This window comes from Corylus avellana, chromosome ca7 (genome assembly GCF_901000735.1).
Source record: "Corylus avellana chromosome ca7, CavTom2PMs-1.0".
NCBI classification, from domain to species: domain Eukaryota; kingdom Viridiplantae; phylum Streptophyta; class Magnoliopsida; order Fagales; family Betulaceae; genus Corylus; species Corylus avellana.
The window spans coordinates 4,278,999-4,299,278 of record NC_081547.1 but is presented as its reverse complement, the minus strand read 5'-3'; the positions used below and the strand labels follow the sequence as shown (position 1 = coordinate 4,299,278).

Sequence of the window (20,280 nt, the reverse complement as noted above, 5' to 3'; positions counted from 1 at the left end):
TCCGTACACCCGCTTTCCCTCCCCTATACACACGCCTCGTTCGTGCCAAACCCTAACCTCACACACTCGCACCGAGACACGCTCGCCTCTGCGCACACACGCGCGAAACCCCAGGCCTCGCATGCTCGCACGCTTTCTCACGCTCTCTCTCTCTCTCTCTCTCTCACCGGCCGGACTTCACCACTGTGCTCGCCGGAGAATCCCACGCCTTTCTCGTCGCCTCCTTCGGTTCCGCTCTCGACGGTTATCCGGTGGCTCGCCGTGACACCGCGCCGGACGCCGGTCGCCGGAGTTTCGGCTTTCTAGTCGCCGAATTCTGATTAATTTTAGTATTTGGAGTGAAGAACGTGGATCTGGAAGAGAGCGTTGTTTGAGCTCTGATTGAGGACTACAAGGTGGAATTCTTGGAGGAATTGGAGAATTAGAGGCTGCTTGTAGCATCATTTCTTGGATGGAAATTGATTATCCGTTTTCACGTTGACATAAGAAGGTAATTGTGATATCTTAAAACTTTTCTCTGACTATTTGTTTCGGCGAAAAACTTTCCTGGAAAAAGCATTTCCGGCGAAAGTTTTGGGGAAATCTCTTTCCGGTTAAAAGATAATTAATTTAAGGTGTAAAGAGATAACTTTTTTTTTTTCTTTTTTTTATTCCTTTTTGTTTTTGTTGGTAGCAAACTTTTTTTTCAAAATTTTGGGCTTTATGGCAATTTATAGTAAGAAAATTGAGCTTATACCCCGTTCCATTGCTGAGAAACTGGTGGGAAGAGTGGATAATACAATACTTCGAGTGTAATGTCCTCTTTCGCTGTTCCTAATTTGAAGAAATTCCAAGGAAAAGCTCGACTTTTGAAGTTATATTGTCGTTACTCAGTTAAGTGGGTGGTTTTTTTTTTTTTGGCCTTCTTAATTACTTACTCATGAAAGATAATGAAATTTTTGTTGAGATTTGATCTTCAGAGACGAGTTTTTTATGTAGGCAAAGAGGTCATTTTCTTTGTTTGTTGGTATTTTTGTTTTGGTTATTGTGAGATATTAGTTATTTTAAAGTTCAAAATTGTTGCCCGAGAATGGATAGTTACGGGCTTTTTGAAGTGTGAAGTGAAGGTTTTTGCGTCAGAGTTACGCTGGAAATAGGTTTTGGAGGTTTTTGTTCTGTCCTGTTTGTCCAGGGCCTGAACTTCAGGATGAAAAGATATTTTCCCAAATCATTTCGCCCAAGGTTTTCCGGGGAAAATGTTTTTCAGCAAAAGCTGATTAATTTAAATGTAAAATGAACAGTTTTTTTTTTTTTTTTTTTGGAGGGGAGAGTGGAATATCAAGTAAAATACTTGGTAAGGGTTTTTGTATGTGCTTTAAAAAGCTCTGTGGGTGATACCGTATTTTTAAAAAGCTGATCTTTACCCTTCTCTTGTTTGTTTAACCGATGGGAAAAGATAAGAATGCAACATCTTTATGTCATATTTCTTTCCATGGTTATATGAATGAAATTCTATCTTCCTGATTCCTTAATAATGTAACATTATGAAATTTGTATTCTTTATCAGAACTATGAGGCTTATGTCTAAAAGATTTTCTGGATCAACTTTTTGCTGAAACTGAGACTTCTTTTTATCTTTTTGTAGTTTTCTTTTGTAGTCTGAGATATGATTTCTGAAGTTCCCGGTTGTTGCCAGAAAACTTCAGAATCTGCCTGGCACGAAGTCCAGATTATTTTGCTGCAGTTTTGAACTATGTCAGTTATTTCATCAATAATGTGAAAACTTGAGCAGCAATGGAGGGTTTGTAGTAGAAATATTAATATATATTCTGGTGGGGGATAGAGAATTGGTGGAGGAGTTTATGGCAACTGAGCTGCATAAATTGATTGGAACAAGTGAAGAAGACGATGACGAAGATATGGAGATGGATGTAAAAGAAGAGGATGATGACGATGAAGAAAATGGACAAAAACATATTGCTGCACCGGTGATGGTAGGGGTTGGAGGGATGGCAACCAGTAGTAGTAATAGCCAGTTTCAACAACACCACCAACAAGAGCTAGTGAGCACCCCAGGTGGAAGCACTCGGAGGTGTAGGCCACTGGAAGAGAAAGAGAGAACCAAGCTAAGAGAGCGGCATAGGAGGGCGATTACTGCAAGGATCTTGGCTGGGCTTCGGAGGCATGGTAACTATAATCTTAGAGTTCGGGCTGATATCAATGATGTAATTTCGGCTCTGGCAAGGGAAGCTGGTTGGGTTGTTCTTCCAGATGGAACCACATTTCCTTCAAGATCTCAGGTACTTATATCTCAAGAGAAAATTATCTTTTTGTGGTTTGAAAGATTGTACAAACTGTACAAACTTTAGTTATGTTTAAAAACAATTTAAAAGATTATTAAAATGCGTCATGTGTACTTTTTCTTTTTAGTTCACTTGGTAAAGACGCTGTATTCATGCTCATCATTTGTCTTATCTGCCCATATCTTGCATGAGGTTGTCAGAAGCTAGCTTCTTAATTGAGTAGTTAATACTTTTAATGTTAGAGCCTTGCATGATCAACTTTAATATAAGATATTAGGGTAAAATACTCGAACCTTCCCTGCATATAGGTAAAATTACACAGACCTCCCCTATATTTTTTGAATCCACACTTTAGTCCGTGTCATATAATTGACGAACCAGTTCTTGTCATTTTTTACTCAAAAAGATTGGGACTATGCTTTATTTTGAAAAAATAAAATATAACATGAGACTTCTTGTGTGCTAGGGTTGCGCCCCTCAGTGCTTTTAATGAAATTGAATTACTTATATATATATATATATATATATGAGTGGGAGTAGCGGGTATAGAAACAAAAGTAAGGATATTTCTGAAATATTACTTCATTTTAAAAGTATCATTATTTGTTGTCCTTACCATTGATATCGGACTTGAGTTTATGTTACATTCGAACATAAGGGAGGTGCGAGAGAGTTTTGAGAATATGAGGAAAGTCCCTGTATTTTCAGTAGCATCCGAGAAGTATTTTATCATAGATAGTTAGATGATTTTTACCATAAGGTTCTATTACATTTGACTGTTAGGGAAAAGTGCATTTACCCCCCTCTAATTACAAAATAATTTGCAATGTCTCCCCCCCCTCCAAAATTATCATTGGTATTGAAATGTCCTCTTTTTGCACAAAAAATGACAAACATACCTCGCATAAAAAATTTTTAAAAAAAAATGAAAGAAAAAAAAATCATTTATCCTGAATGTCTTTTCTTTTTCTTTTTTTTTTTCCTGAATTTTTTGCCTTTCTCATTTTTTTCTAAATTTTTTATTAAGGGTATTTTTGTCATTTTTCACAAAAGGGGGACATTACAAATTTACAATCCCAGTGGTAGGTTTTTTTTTTTTTTTTAGGTAGAGGGGATGTATGTAAGCTCTCTGCCTGCATAATATAGTTGTTGAGGATCATCTTATATGTCACGTCTTCTAACGAACTTCAGAAACCCCAAAATTGGGAATGTTTTCTCTTCAACTTTGACAGGCCCAAAGGCCTGCGGGTGGCACTCCTGCTGTGGTGACTTCATCATCTTCCCATATGGTGTCACAACAATCTCCACCTGCTTCCCTTAGAGGAGTTACTTCTGGCTACCAGAGCTCAGTGGAATACAACGCAGGTCGTATGAAAAGCATTTATATGCCTGGTTCATCAACTTATGATCTATCTTCCAGTGTCCGATCTCAAACTTCACCCTTGGTGGGAGATGGTGGAGAACATACTGAGAGCCATCCTCTTGTTGGTAGCTCCATGAATGCAGTTGGTGACAAGCAGGTACTAGGTCCAAATTGTTTGCAGCTTATATGGTTTCAGATATCCATCCATTGATATGCTATCATATTTACCTATAAAAAAGATGTCGTCTCAAAAGTTGAACCTAAGATGTATGGCACTTTTAATTGCAAGATCATGTACGAAGCAACTCATATGCTGCACATGCTCATGTTCTCATCCAGCATGATTCTGCAATATTACTTGTAATTTGATCGTTTTGTATCATCCCATGTCTGCATAGTGTACCAGATCTCGAACACTGGAAACATGCTACCCTTTCATGGCAAGATGAAGCACAGAAAACCATTTGTATCACATCTCATGTTCTTGCTTCCACCATGACCCTGCAATATTACTAATAATTGCAGCTTTTAGTTTCATGTCTTTTGGATGTCAATCTATCTTTTCTTTTTTTGTTTTGTAATCAATTTTTTTAACATTCTTCTGTTCTTGTTGTAGATTCTTGACCAGCCCCAAAAGTTACTTGAACGCGATTTTGCTGGAACCTCTAATGTTCCGGTTTATGTGATGCTACCGGTAAGTTGTTTATTTCTACTCCTGTTACTGTAGATTGGTCGTTTGTTTATCTTTTCTTCAACATCTCACATTTCTACTCTATATATACTGTGTATATGCTGCTATTGAGGTAAACATAACTGCTAGATACAAATTTCTATTACTTCTGTAAGTTCTGTTATTGTGGATTACATTTTTGATGCAGTTGGGTGTCATTAATATGAAGTGCGAGCTAGTCGATCCAGATGGTCTACTAAAGCAGCTAAGAGTTTTGAAATCAGTTAATATTGATGGTGTCAAGGTTGATTGCTGGTGGGGAATAGTAGAGGCACATGTTCCTCAGGAGTATAACTGGAATGGTTACAAGAGGCTCTTTCAGATGGTGCGTGAGCTTAAGTTTAAGCTACAGGTGCGTTTCATATGAAGATATGTAATACACCCACTAATGCTGCTCTCAGGCGTGTTATTAATTCAAAGTATGGTGGCATTCACTCTTTTAGTGGGGGAGACTGGTGTGGGTTTGGGTTAATTCGGTGCAGATGTTGCTCTGAAGATGTTCATGGAAGACAGAATTTGACAATGATGATGACCATGTACAACCCAAGTCAGATAACCGTGAATCATAGAATGTTAATGTCCAGCCAAAAGCTGGGTTCATGTTTTTAGTTGACTAGACTAAGGTCTTGAGGTGTTGTTATTGGTGTTATGTAAAACAGTTAAAGTTGATACGGGACATGCAGTTAATGATTTGTCAATTCTTGATTTTGTTAATTCTTCTGAAGATTCATCTGCGTCTAAACCTCAAATGTATGATTGCCATTGTTTCAGGTCGTGATGTCATTTCATGAATGTGGGGGCAATGTAGGTGATGATGTTTGTATTCCATTGCCCCATTGGGTGGCAGAAATTGGTCGAAGCAATCCTGACATATTTTTCACTGATAAAGAGGGAAGACGGAATCCTGAATGTCTCTCGTGGGGAATAGACAAGGAACGGGTTTTAAGGGGACGGACTGCTATTGAGGTATTCCATTTTGTATAACAGTCAAGCTACTTGGTTTGTGTTCTGGTGTGTGATTGGGGTATAAAACTTGGTGAATGACTGAGAACATTAAATTCTATTTTTCTTGTGTACATGCGAATATCAAAAAACTGTACAAAGACAAAGGAACCTAGCCAGAACATACAAAACAGAGCATACCAATACACGGGATGTAAGCACCCACAACAAGATTTACACCACCGAAAATGAGCAAAGAAAAAAAAAGTACAAATTAAAGCTACACAAGCTAATATAGGTCCTCATTCAAGTGCCAGGCTCATTGAAGCGAAAGATGCTCCTGAGTTCCGCTGCACATTCTTCAACATTCTAAACCTAGCTCTGATACAACCTTGGTGCTTTTACTCAAAGGAATTCTTGATGGGAGTGTTATTTCCTCTTTATGCCATGCAAATTATAATCTCAAGTGTAGAAGTTTTATTGGTTTTTTTGGTAAATGGTGTAGGTTTACTTTGATTACATGAGAAGCTTCCGGGTAGAATTTAATGAGTTCTTTGAGGATGACACCATTTCCATGATTGAAGTTGGACTAGGACCATGTGGGGAGCTACGTTACCCATCTTGTCCTGTAAAGCATGGTTGGAGATATCCTGGCATTGGTGAATTCCAGGTACTTCTGAATGATTTTGTGTGTATATTTCAACAGATATGTCTGCCATTTTGGCAGAAGTAGCAGGTATATCTTCGCAAGTGGCTCCTTGTACTCTTTGGCATACACATGATTACTTTGATATATCTTGTGCCTTGTATGGTATTCATCTTTCAAAGGGTTAATAATAATTATAATACTGATAGACATGATAATAGTAATAGTAATAGTAATAGCAATAAAGATGACTTTGAGAAACAATGACTTTAGTCTTGTGGGGCAATGTAAATATTAGTTTGAAAAATCTCTTCTTTAGCTGACATTGGTTTTCCCTTAAACAAATGTTATTTTCTGAGAGTGCTTATGAAGAACAAGTTATCTTCTTGTAAAAAGAAAAACCATGTGTTACTTTGAACTAAGGCAGCCGCTTTGTAGAGAAATGGAGTTCCATATAGGTAGTTTTGTTGGAATTTTAATTAGATAATTAATCACCAATTCCTATCTATTTAAACTTTTAGAAAAAAGTTGTGATTTAACAAGTCTTGTCAAAACATGTAAACAATGTTTGTTTTAAATGACTGCCCTTTAACTTGAAGAAATTACCTTACAAGATAATTTTAGTCACAAGTAATGTTAGAAACCACACTGTTCTCCCATCACTATCCCACCATGTTGACTTGACAATGTCGGTCAGCCCTTCGAATTTTTTTATTTTTTATTTTTTTGACAATGGTTGATTCAATAGTTGATTGGCACTACCACGTCAGTAGGGTGAGATTGTGATGGTATAAAAGCGTGGTTTTAGTATACTCTTTAGTAATAGCTGGAAAATAAGAGATTTTTTTTTTATATAAAAAACATGATAATAGTATTGCTCACAGTGTGCTAATCATCTCAACCTATTGTTGCCATTGTCTCTTTACACAAGTCATGTTTTTAGTTCTTGTCCGAGTGTTATTATAATTATTTTTCTTTATTTTGCAGTGTTATGACCGGTATTTGTTGAGAAGTCTGAGGAAGGCCGCAGAAGCTAGGGGACACTCCTTATGGGCAAGAGGACCAGATAATGCCGGTTCCTATAATTCCCGGCCTCATGAAACGGGTTTCTTTTGTGATGGAGGTGATTATGATGGCTACTATGGAAGGTTCTTCCTTAAATGGTATTCTCAGGTTTTAGTTGATCATGGTGATCGAGTGCTTTATCTGGCAAAGTTAGCTTTTGAACGGAACCGTATTGCTGCAAAGGTGAGTTAGCTTTGAAGATTCTTCTTATTTTACAGGAAAGATGCAATTTTTGTAATGAAGATTGAAAACTGCTTTCACCTTCATTCTTGTTTTTTACTGTTTTCACCCTGCTTTCAAGGAGAATTACCTAATTGCCTTGTTGCTGACCCAGTTCATGGTAAACTGAGTCATAACATTTGGTCAATTTAATTTAGATTATCACAAATATAAAATGCTATGTGCATTCATCTTCACTATAAATATTGAGTTATGGAAGTTGTTTTACTAGTTATGGCTTAATTCAGTAAGTTCATCTAAATCCTAATTTTTGGAACCTTAAATTTTTGTTTTACTATTTATGGCTTGTTTTAGACTGTTTGCTATATTTTAATTGTTGAGCAGCTACCAAGTATTCACTGGTGGTACAAGACAGCCAATCATGCTGCTGAATTAACTGCTGGGTTCTATAACTCTTGCAATCGTGATGGTTATGCTACAATTGCAGCAATGATAAAGAAGCATGGAGCTGCTTTAAATTTCACTTGTGCTGAGGTACAAATGTTAGACCAGCATGGGGACTTCTCAGAGGCACTGGCAGATCCTGAGGGTTTAGTCTGGCAAGTAAGCATCACTGTATGAAACATCTTGATGACCTCTGTTATTTCCTTAATTTAAGTTTGCTATTACATTGGGGAAAGCTGGAATATATTACTAGAGCCTCTGTATGTCTCTTGTGGCGAGTTTGGAGAAATATTTTGCAGATGATTGCTTAGATTCAAGTCTGCAGATTTATTTTTGAAATGTTTAGCAGTGAACATCCTAATTGTCTATTTCAGGTGCTGAATGCTGCATGGGATGTTGGCATACCAATTGCTAGTGAAAATGCACTTCCTTGTCATGACAGAGTAGGCTACAACAAGCTATTAGATAACGCCAAGCCCATGAATGATCTAGATGGGAGGCATTTTTTGTCTTTTACCTACCTTCGGCTTAGTCCACTTCTTATGGAAAGTCAAAACTTCATGGAATTTGAACGCTTTGTCAAGAGAATGCACGGTACACTCTTCTTCAAATGTTGACTTGCATTTATACCCATTTGGTAGGGAGGGTATCAATCCCTTTGTTTGCCCAGGAATAGGGATTTTTTTACTTCAGCTTGGGTTTTACTGATAACCAATCAGTATATATGCCTTGAGATTGAGATCATTTAAAAAGGTGGTTAGTCCAATGAAATGGCTTCCCTTGATTGTCTGTCATCAGCATTGAAATTCTTACTGAATCAGTTCAATGCAATCTAAAATAATAGACAGACTTGCTTTTCAATGTCTGTAAAACTTCTGCATGATCTAAGTAATTTATAATCTTTTACAGAACATAAGCATAAGTCTCTATGAGCAGTTTGGTATAATGGAATTTAGATTAGTCACAAGCCCATTAGCGAGTTCATACGTCTGCATCGATACAATTTATGAATCAGGATAGCTTCACACAATTGCTATACTGAATTTGTCTTATTTATGCTATTATGCTGCAGGGGAAGCAGTTCTTGATCTCCAGGTATAGTGGGATGACAGAAGTCTCTCCAGGATGTGTATTATTTATCTCTCCACACCCCCCCTCACCCCAAAAAAAAAAAGTGTTGGGGGTTACTGTGTTGCAGGTTAGGGGAATAGTATTTTTAGTTGCTATTATCTATACTAGGTAATTGACAACTAGGTCGGGCTATTTTTTAATCAAAGCACAGCCAATATGTAAAAGTAATTTATACCTAGATTTAGCATTATCCTTTTGAATGCATGAAGCAGAATCTTCGTCAGTGTATTAAATTATTGTTCCACCCTAAGGGTTCACCTAGAGTAGCTTGGTGAAAATATTTTGTTGTGGTCATAATGTGCTACATAGCACAGGTGATGTTTATTAACCCAACTACATAGTCATATATCAATTGGCAGATACAGCTTGTGCTTTCTATTTCATTAGAAGTTTTTAAGATGTATAGAATGCTGCTGCTTGAGCTTAAGAAATGTGACATAGAAGGTGGTGGTGATTAGGGAAATGAGAATCTCCTCCATTTTGCATCTTTATCCTCTGAATTTGTGCTTCTTAACCTGCCTGAATATGATGATGATAACCATAGTTCAAATTTGGTTTCGTTTTAATTCCCATAAAAAAATAAATAAATAAATAAAAAAAGAACACCCACAAATAATGATAATTAATTCCCTTCAGTTGGGTTTTTTTCTTTTAAATCACATACCCAACCAATTAAGACTTGGGAAAAGTACAAAGCAATCAAAGCCATACGGACAAAATGCCCTTAATCAAACTGCATAAACCCATGACATCCTTTTGAAGACGCTTAGGATGATCGCTTTTGCTTTTCACTTCGCCACAGGCGCACAGGCGAAAATCGCTACTGCTTTACATTTTTTAAGGTTTCCAATGCGATCATTTACCAAAAGTGCTTATTTATTTTGTTGGTTTTCTAGTTCTAGTCACATTCCTTTTTAAGGTTTGATTGGTACTGCCACTTTTATGTTTTTTAGTTTCATCTATGGAGCTGACTGCTGAGTGGTACATAAATGTTTCATTCCATGTTTTATATAAATTTTTTTAAAAAAAAAAATACATATCATTCATTTATTGACTCATATAATTTTCTTATTTATTATTTGAAGAAAACCATATAAAAGAGATGGTAATATGCTTAATATATATTATGGTTGACATTTAATAAATTAGAACCAAAATGTAACATGTATATTTGCTTTGGCTAATAACATACATGTACAAATCTTCATGTCCCTTGGAGGAGTAAAAGAATCATTGAATATTTAAATTATTTTTACATTTGATCGAAGCTGGACATACATGTACACATAGCCCTATCAAAGGGTGCTTGACATGAATCAAAGAATGACTTGTTGGCTAAGTTACAATGTGAAATTCTTTTGATCGTCTATGGCTTTTTGAACACCATTTGACCAGACTCATCCACGTCAAATAGACGCCCTACAAATCCATCCCAGCTTTCCTTCCTTCTCTTGAATGACACGGATGAGATATCCTCACTTGATCTGCCAGAATTCTCGCCTTCCATTTCCTGGAATGTTCCATATTCAGATGGAGAGTATGCCTGAGGGATATCCAAAGCAACGGCTCTCTGAAGCGCTGCCTTGTATTCCTGGCTATGTTCTCGAGCAAGAGACTCATGACGCTCCATCCTCTGCTTTACCGGAATCTCCATAATCTTATCGTTCTCCAGCATTAACTGAATTCAAGATGCATAATGTTTCAAAACCACTGGAAATGTTGGAAAATAAGCTTTCAATGTTCAACCATTTAAACCACTAGTGGTATTTACACATACATGGCCACTAAAGCTTTACTGTGAAGACACTGGATTCTCATTTATAAGAGAGAGGCAGTTAGATTTTAGACAACAAGGAGAAATGTTGAAATCCTGGAAAATGATTTAATTAGTTGAAATACTATGGAGAAAGCAAATAGAATAAATTGCTTGCAGGCGGTTTTCCAAATGCAACCTATCCAATGGCTAATATTTCATCTCTAAAGCTTTGATGTAGGAATTAAGCATAGTATCATCAAAACATAGAAGGGAAAAGCGGGGTGGATCCTGGATGGTTATGGAAGCTTGTAGGGTAATCCCATGGATGCTTAGGTGCCTAAGAAAATAGCTCAATTGTGTGAGTTATCTGTATGGAATTATGTACTTTCCACAATTTTTCTTTTTTTTATTATAAAATAATCGCCATCTCTTTCACTTCAGTGGAATTTCCGAAGTGGAATTTCCATCCTAGTTTTAAACAGAAACGGCAGTGGGGATGGCGGCAGAAAACTGTAATATTAAAGTTTTTTCTATTGCCAATAACTTACATCAAGAGCCCTTTGTGATTCTCTCTCTATCCAAATGATAGCGTGGTCAGAAGTTGCATTGCAAGAAAGAACTATGTGCTCAAACCTCCCATCCACAGGTACAGCCGTCCTCACAACTGGTGGAAATCTTCCTAACCTGCAACATGGAAAATAAATTGTGCATAAAGCACCAAACTAGTGCCATACTTCAAATGATCCCACCTGAAAGGCATGGATATAACACATATACCATTTTACAAACAAAGTTTATAAAAATATTGGACATCATTTCATAAATGCTCTAAAAGAATTTTAAGATACTAAACCTTAAAATAACTCCAAAGAACCAATTATTATTATTATGACTAATATGCCTCTCACTCTAGTCATTTCTCAACATTTTCAAAAAATTTGTCTTTTTGGTGATTCTAATATTTCAATCTCCCCTTTCATTTACCACATTAATCTCTTAATTCATAAGGAATGACAACAAAGATAGCCCAATTCTCTCAGACAAGTTCCAAAATAAATTCAGCATGTGAAACAGGCGAGCTTGTCATTGCAGCAGAGGTTAAAACGCAACTGGGTTACTTTCCCTAACTAGGCAGAAGGTTTAGGCATCACTGTATCGCATGTAAGACTGTCGAACAAAAGCACCCCATAATTTACACCATGGCTACCATGAGAATTGGTCCTCAGGGGCTCTATTTGAGCTCAGTACTCAACAGCTGCAAATCCACAGTGATTCCAGCATCAGTGTACGGGATGGGTTTCAGAGACTCTTGATGACTAAAGCAGATGGTAGAAGCTCCTGAAAGTGATTGTCAGGTGGCACAGGCCACCTTTGGTGAAGCCAAAGTCCAGACTCCAGCCTACCAGGTTACCCCACCTACCCCAAAAGAATCAGAGAAGAGAGAGAGAGAGAGAGGGAAGTATTTTGTTGTCTCCAAAGATGATGCCCAGACAGTCTGATGGGAAAATGCCTAAAGAGTGCCTGTAAACAGGAGCAATCTGCCAGGAGTAAGGCCCCTGCATGTGCCACATTGGCCAAACAATTCTAGATAAAGAAAGCGGCTACATATGCCTCCTCAACAACACTCACCAGTCTCTTCCACATACTCTTATATAAAAAAATTAAAAATTAAACTCTTACACTCTCCTCTCACTACCTTTTAAGTTGCTCTATACCTAGTAAAGTTAAGCCTCCTCTATATAAATCCCCCACATCACCTATGAGTTAGTTGGTTGCCTCTTTCAGTAAAGGATATTCAAACATCAAGCCAGTGCCTCTTCTTAACTGAGCGCATGTTAGGGAATTTAGTGCTCAATATGAACCTTATATACCTTAAGGGCTTCCGTTCGACAATGTGATAGAGCCGACCAGGTGCATAGAGCCGTCTTGGATCTTTAAGCATCTTCTCCTCCAGTGTGCATGTATCCTTCAAGCACATTAGGCACAGTAAGCATGGCAAGCTGTCCAAATGAAGAAAACCCAACTTTAGAATCTTACCCGGATTGTACACTCTGAATTGTATGGGAAAATGATATTAGTGACAGACTAAATGCATGTTTATGAAAGCATTCATTTCTAACAATTATTCAGGCTTCCCTCAAGAAGCCCCTGACAGGGACTGGAGCAGTAATTGTTCAGAGAAATAAAGAGGGATACACATTTTTGGTGGTTGGGAACAGACCACAAAAAAGAATGGCTTCCAATTTTCATGCAGATGCAAATATAGAACCAGATTTTGAAAGAATTATATATGACTTTCTCCCCCGCCCCCATTTTGAAATCGACGGTTTTCTCCCTCACCTTCACCTCCAACCCAACAAAAAAAAAAAAGATTCCTTTGGAAGGACATCCATGTATATGATATAATAAAACCTTCCAAAAACCATAGAAGTCGTTCTTTCCTAAAGTTCCCCGCACACTGTTAGCTTTTACATGTGCTTGAGAAAACTTTGAATCATGCATCCTAGGAACTACCAAGCAAAATTAAGGTGACTATGACATACTATTTTTTACCAGATAAGTGATTTGAATACATCTTCCAGGGCAGTGGTTGTCCGAGGTAAGAAATCATCCTGGTTCATTAAGATAACTCACATTAAAAACATCAGCACATACAATCATCCATACACGTAAAGGACATGAATATTGATCAAAACGTAATGCTGGAAAACAAAGTAACCTTTTAATGACATTTAAACCCCTTAATGAACAAATCCACCTTATCTTTGAAAATCCACCTAGCTAATGGCGACAAACTTGGTCATCAACTTAATGACATGTTCTTTTCAAAAGATGCTTTGCTCTTCTAATATTTCACCCATCACATGATATCCATCTCTAGCAAATCAGTTATATAATTATAAGAATTTATGAATTTATTATTCTATGATGCTCTGGTTGTAAAAAGTTTGTCTTGACAGAAGATTTATACAAGTACTTTAGCCTTTGTACCATTTTAAAGTTTGATTGTATATATAAAATTATTATATGATGAACAATATGATAAACATTACCATAAATCACTTTGACTAAATTATTATTAAGATGACACATGCAACTAAACTCAGTCCAATGAAAAAATTACACTTACTATTCCAATATAAGTAGGTTGATAGTAACCAAATTATGGATGGCAAGGCACACAAATCTACAATGAAACAATGGAAGGTGATGACTATACCTGAAGTACAACAGAACTGATAATATCTGCATATCTGACTGCCAAATTCAGTGACATACACCGAGGAGGAGCTATAGCATAGCATCGGATCCTCTTTCTCTCAATGTTTCCCAATTTTCCCCGATTCTGAACTGCGACCAATGTCAACAGTGCTACCACCCCAGCTCCTAGGGAATGACCAGCGAATGTCAGGGTATAATTTGGATTCCTCTCGACCATTTCCCTCAAAACCTCACACTCTGCATCGAAAAGCCATCCTGCTGCCTTTAATAGCCCATTGTGGACATAACCACCACCAAATTTTGTCTGCCCCAGTTTGTTATCAAGTAAAACCGCATAATCATTTTGCTTCGCCAAATTGAGTCCACTAACTGCCAGTACTATATCAGCATTATCTTGATCAAGGTAGATCATATAAGGAGTAACATGGCCAACAGTTTCTTCATAATTTTTACGTAAGACTACCCAGTCAGGATTAATTCTGTAACCTCCAGGTGGAGCCCAAAGCGGATCACGAATATCATCTTCATAGTTAGCTAAGATGAGGCGACAAAGGCGAGGAACAGGCTCAAATTCTTCACCGGTGGCTAGGCCCCAGTTTTCACTTTCATGGCCTGCAGTGTAGAGGCATTTCTGCCACAACCAGCGAGCACAAGCCAGACAGTACACACCCTCGAGGATGGGAATGCCACAGGCTATTGACATAGACGCCTATATAGCAAGCATGTTAACAGACATCAAGAAACATGACTCCATGTGTACGTAATGACGGAAATACATATATAGGTGTGTATGTGTGTGGATATAGATATACATTATAAATAACAGACAGAGAGAGATGAAAACATCACGCTCTTGAAAATGTAAAATGAATATGGATAAAACAACAGAATTTGAAAGATGAGTGAAAAATATTAGATTTCTAAATAGAAGTATCCGGGATCAAGGTAAAAGCACCTAAATCAACAAAAATAGTTTACGATATTAGTTGAACAAACAAAACATATGAACCAGTATGGCGAGCTATACATGGAAAACTATAGCTGAGGACCTTCAAATGAGCCACTCAATGACAAACTTGAGCCTTTTTTCCTTTTTCTTCCGGGATGAAAGACAAACTTGAGTTTGCAACAGATTAAACTGATAAAACAAAGATAATTCCAACGGCAGAATACTTCTTTATAAGATGAAAGCTGAGCTAATTAAATAACAAGATACAGATACATGAAGCCCAAAGTGCATGTGCCACTTAACACGACACTGAAAATTTGAAGCCGTTTGTGGGAATCTGTAAGATGAACGGGATTGAGTTTCAGCAAAAGAATACAACTCTAACCAACATGGATCAAACCCACTTGCGAAAAATCGAAATTGAAGAATACCCAAATTCTGGAACTTCAAAACAATGACTCCGGTCTAATACTCCTAGGGTTTTCAGGAACAAAATCCGTGAGGATCAGCGGCTAAAGTTGCGCGCAGGCATAATTGCTTGGACCCATTATAACATTATCGCAAACCAATGAAAAAGCAGCAGTAAATTGCTCTTTTTGACAATCAAATTGGAAATTCCTACACAATAACAAAGCTATTGGAGGCGCTTTGAATAGGAAAAAGCTAGATTACTTAAAGGGTCATAGTGGTTGTCGTTTATGTGACGGAGTAGTTGATGCAAATTGAGCTGAAGAAAAAGAAAATAGAGTATCTTAAATAAAAACAAACGGAAAAGATAGATGGGATTGAAGGGAAGCTGAAATATGAAAGAGGAATAAGGAAGACGGAGTTGTCAAGTTGTGCAATACCTGCAAGTCAACCCCATTTCCTTCGGGTTGCTCCAAGAATCTACCTTCTCAAATGCTTAGATTCCCACTCGTTACGCATCATCATGGATTCATGGACTCGAAATTCTAATCGAACGGTATATGGTTGCCCAATTCATGCAGTAGCCCCACAGTCTAATACCTACTGCTGGGGCTGTACGTCTGTACCTGTACTGTATGGTAGCCTGGTAGGTATGGTTGGTGCCTTTATGCCGATCGATGTATCAACTATTCTAAAAGAGTATGGTTAGGACATCTTTTTATATTTTTTTTATATTTTTAAAATTGATATGATTTTTAAAATTATTATTGAATTAAAATTTAACTATGATTCATCTAAAATTAAATGGTGATTTTAAAAGTTACATCAACTTTAGAAAGATAAAAAAGGATAAAAATATGGTCCTTAAAATTACTCATTCTAAAATAGAGTAACTTCACTTTAAACCTCTGAATTACTATGCGATTTGATAAGTTCTCCCAAACTTTAAAACCTGTCAATTTAAACCCATAAACTTTCAATTGCAGTCAATTTAAACTCCTACATCAGATTTAGCAGTTAACTTCTAAAAGCAATACCTAAAAAAACCAAAATATCCATGATTTTCATTTAAAAAAAAAAAGAAAAAGAAAAAGAAAAAAAGACCCGCAGGTTTGGCTGTGGCCCATGCTGGGTCTTGGCCAGAGACCCAACGTGGGTTAGCAAACCCACAACTGGGTCTGGGCTGACCCACAGGTCACAAGGCTAGTGAACCTTTTTTTTTTTTTTAATTAGAAATTTTGTCAAAAAAGTCAAAAGTATAAACATTATTGTTTCACTTTTAACTTTTAACGTCTGATTTAGGGGTTCAAATTAATTGTAATTGAAAATTCAGTGATTCAAATTGAGAGGTTTTGAAGTTTGGGAAGCTTATCAAATCGTGTTGTAATTCAAGGTCTAAAGTGAAGTTAGCCCTTTAAAATATGGTTGTCGTTTGTTCCAAGAATAAAAATAAAATAAAATAAAATAAAAAGGAAAAAATATAAAAAAGCCTCCTAAACTACCAACCGTTTTCGATTTAGCCCCATAATGTTTCAAAAGTGATAAAGTAGCCCCCCAAACTACCAAACTATTGCATTTTAGCCACTCTGTTAGTCAAAACCGTCAATTTGGACGAAAATTCAAAACGACATCATTTTGTTGGGGGGCTTCTTTATCACTTTTTGAACATTTAGGGGCTAAAATGAAAACGGCTAATAGTTTGGGGGGCTTTTTTATATTTTTCCTAATTTTTTTTTTTTTTTTTCATAAAAGGGCATTGTAGTAACTTACCCATAACAAAACGATGTCATTTTGCAGTTTCCGTCCAAACTGATGGTTTTGACTAACGGAGTGGTCAAAATGCAATAGTTTGGTAGTTTGGGGGGGTACTTTATCACTTTTGGAACATTAGAGGGCTAAATCGAAAACGGCTAGTAGTTTGGGGGATTTTTTTATATTTTTCCCATAATTAACATTTTGGGAAAACTTTACTTTAGACTCCTAAATTTCAAAAACTCTCAATTTAACCTTATGAACTTTTAATTTCATTCAATTGACCCCCTCCATCATATTTAAAATATTAAAAGTGATTAAATGACTTTTATACTCCTTAGTTTTTTAAAATTTTCAAATTTACCTTTAATTTCAAATTAAAATTAAAAAAAAAAAAGAAAATCGAAGGGTAATTTGGTTTTTTTAGGCATTTCCGTTAGAAGTTGACGGCTAAAACTAATGGAGGAGATAAATTGATTGAAACTGAAAGTTTATGGGTGTAAATTGAGAGTTTTTGAATTTTTTTGGGTTTTCTCAAAATGCGTAGTAGTTCATATGTGTAAAGTGAAGTTTTTCATAAAATTTGTAGTGTCACGACGTAACATGTGCACTTGAAAATGTGAAAATGTGTATAGCAAATATTTAGTTAAAGGGGAAACTTCAGAAAACCCCCATGAACTTCAAGCCGATTTGAAAAACCCTCATTGAATTTTCAAAACTCTCACTTAGGCCCCCTGAACTTTGGTTTTCTCTCACTTTGGACCCTTTTAACATTAAACTACGTCGTTTTGGACTTCAAAACTACTTCACCACCCAACCCAAAACGACGTCGTTTTTTAGCATAATATTAAAAAAAAAAGAAAAAAAAAAAGGAAAAGCAATATTTTTTTTTTTTATAAAAAAAAAAGAAAAAGAAAGAAAATTGGGTGGTTGAAGCCACCGGTTCGTCGGGGTGGTTTGATCACCCTGGCCATGGGGTGGTCCCGCCCCTTAAAGGCCCAAAAAAAAAAGGTGGTCGGGTGGATGGCATTTGGGGTGGCCAACCACCTCAGTTTCCTTGGGGTGGTCCACCACCCCCAAATGCACCCTATCCCCTTTTTTTGATTCCACCCTGGCTCAAAATGGTGGTCCCCACCCATTTTGCCAAGGGTGGCGCCCATTTCCTTTTTTTTTTCTTTTTTTTTTGCTTAAAAAAATTAATACCTAAAACGACGTCGTTTTGGGCTGGGTAGGTGTTGTAGTTTTAGGACATAAAACGACTTAGTTTTAGGGAAGGGTAAAATGGGTATAAAAAGTCAAATTGTTTGACTTTAATGTTAAAATGGTGCAAAGTGAGAGAAAATCAAAGTTCAAGGGGCCTAAGTGAGAGTTTTGGAAATTCAGGGGGGATTTTTCAAAAAGGCTGAAAGTTCAGGGGGGCTTTATGAAGTTTCCCCTTAGTTAAAATTTAGTTAAACAACACTTTTTTTCTTTTTTTTTCTCTCTCTCTATTTTAGTTATCAACTTCTCAAAAGTGTCATTTTAACTATTAACTTTCACTATTTCGTTTAAAATATTATTTTATTTATGTATTTACACTATTCACAACGAGGAGATATAATCATATTGATTTTTAATGCATTATTGAGCTACAATGCTTAGTAAATTTTGCCTATGATTGCAATCATTTGTCAATTCCTTGGTCAAAGTGACTAGCCGGATGATAATATTTTTTAGCAATTTTTTGTTACATGCTCGATTTGAATAGGGCTGGATATCAGCCAAATCGATAATGGTACAGGGTATTCGCTTTTACGCTATGATAAAAGTTGGCAATGTCAGTAATTTCACCGACTTTATTTCGATAAAAGCAATCTCGACCGCCACCAAGTCAATAGGCAATGGCGGCTGGTAGACAGTTAGAGTGAGAGGGTAAAGAAGAGAATGAAGGAGATAAAATGATAATGGTTATGGTGGGTTTGTTGCTGAAGAGTAAAAAAAGGAAGATTGGTTTGGGCTAAAAATGGACAAAGAATCATAATACATGTTCCAAAAATTGGCCTTTCTCTTCAAACTTGTCTAGTTTGATGAGATAGTGAGATGCGTGTTCTATATGTGTTTGTAGAGAGCGAGGGGAGAGAGAGAAAGAGAGAGACAAACTATGAGAACTGAGAGGGCTAGGGTTAAGGAAGAAATAGATGAATACATACTAAATTCTCTCTTAGTACCATCGCCATTCAGCCATGCCTTCTGTCGTTCACAATCATTCAAGTGTTGCAGCCATTGTTCTTAGCCCTCGCCGCCGCTCCTAGTCGTCGTTTGGGATATAGATTGTGTAACGACTCAGGGAAAAGCGCTAGCCACATCTGCGCTATTACTCCAAAAGGACTAGTCAATTTAAAGTTTTCCTATAATTCATTATAAAGTTCAGTTTCACCTAGTAACTAGGCAATGTGGGACTTAACACCTATGACTATCTCTATAAACCATCTACTATATGTGAACTTCTTCTCATTTTCCCAATATGGTATCGGGGTGTTACAAACTCCATCTCTTAAACTCCTGACGTCCTCATCATGTCCACGTCATGCAGTGCTCTAGTACCACATGACCTGGCGTTACTAAGTGGCTCTGATACCACTTGCAACGACCCAGGGAAAAGCGCTAGCCACATCTGCGCTATTACTCCAAAAGGACTAGTCAATTTAGAGTTTCCCTATAATTCATTATAAAGCCTAGTTTCACCTAGTAACTAGGCAATGTGAGACTTAGCACCCATGACTATCTCTATAAACCATCCACTATATGTGGGCTTCTTCTCATCTTCCCAATATGGGATCGGGTGTTACAGATTGAGTTTTTTCAAAGCCCGATCTACTCTTCCCTATCGATCTTGCCTCCAAACGCGCCTATCCATCGTCCTCAGCGGCTCCCCAACTCCTCGCCGCCACCAGCCGACCCTCGATCCTCCAACCACGTGCCACCAAATCATTCGCCACTCCTCCTCTAGTTCAGCAGCTTTGTGTGGTTGTTTTTTCTGTTGTTGTCTTTCCGTTATTTTCCTGTATTTTATGTACTTTATGTTTGGTCTTGCTATATTTCATATTTAATGTGGGTTACAATTTCCCTGTACTGAAGTGATTTGATATTGTGGGAGAGTTTTTGGATGTTGGTGGTCGTTCTTAAACAGTTCTTTGCAGTGCCGTCCTTGCAACATTCATTTAACAATGATTGTTACCTTTACCGCATTAGTCTCTTCACTAAATCTTTATGCATTTTAGTACTGCCTTATGCGGTCCAGGAAAAGGCCAGGCTTGTTTATGGTTTCTCTAATATCATGGATGAAATCATTACCTACTGTTTAGTCATTTTGGATCATTCCTTATATTTGGTCATTTTGAACTATTCTTTGTATCCTTGCTGCATTTTCC

The 20,280-nt window shown here is 37.1% G+C and overlaps 2 protein-coding genes across 7 annotated transcripts; one reads left to right on the top strand and one right to left on the bottom strand.

The window, feature by feature from the left end:
• The first annotated feature begins 24 nt into the window (after nt 1-24).
• On the top strand, nt 25-9,161 carry LOC132187260 (beta-amylase 7). 3 transcript variants are annotated; one of them, XM_059601513.1, is made up of 11 exons: nt 25-490; nt 1,625-2,279; nt 3,515-3,802; nt 4,262-4,339; nt 4,524-4,727; nt 5,147-5,341; nt 5,823-5,987; nt 6,951-7,211; nt 7,593-7,823; nt 8,027-8,246; nt 8,725-9,161. In XM_059601513.1, the coding sequence occupies exons 2-11, from the start codon at nt 1,842-1,844 to the stop codon at nt 8,751-8,753; spliced, it is 2,109 nt and encodes a 702-aa protein (XP_059457496.1). In that variant the 5' UTR covers nt 25-490; nt 1,625-1,841; the 3' UTR covers nt 8,754-9,161. The 3 variants fall into 3 exon arrangements, with proteins under 3 accessions (XP_059457496.1, XP_059457498.1, XP_059457497.1); XM_059601515.1 differs by having other exon boundaries at nt 28-490; nt 7,593-7,811; XM_059601514.1 differs by lacking the exon at nt 25-490 and adding an exon at nt 807-872.
• Nucleotides 9,162-9,928: 767 nt separating this feature from the next.
• On the bottom strand, nt 9,929-15,686 carry LOC132187110 (uncharacterized). Of its 4 annotated transcripts, XM_059601289.1 has the most exons (7): nt 15,559-15,686; nt 15,383-15,437; nt 13,760-14,470; nt 13,093-13,151; nt 12,411-12,539; nt 11,088-11,223; nt 9,929-10,461 (listed from the first exon to the last, which is right to left on the bottom strand). In XM_059601289.1, exons 3-7 carry the CDS (start codon nt 14,462-14,464, stop codon nt 10,150-10,152), a joined length of 1,341 nt encoding a protein of 446 aa, XP_059457272.1. In that variant the 5' UTR covers nt 14,465-14,470; nt 15,383-15,437; nt 15,559-15,686; the 3' UTR covers nt 9,929-10,149. The 4 variants fall into 4 exon arrangements, with proteins under 4 accessions (XP_059457272.1, XP_059457271.1, XP_059457269.1 ...); XM_059601288.1 differs by lacking the exon at nt 15,383-15,437; XM_059601286.1 differs by lacking the exon at nt 15,559-15,686 and having other exon boundaries at nt 14,789-15,525.
• Nucleotides 15,687-20,280: the final 4,594 nt, after the last annotated feature.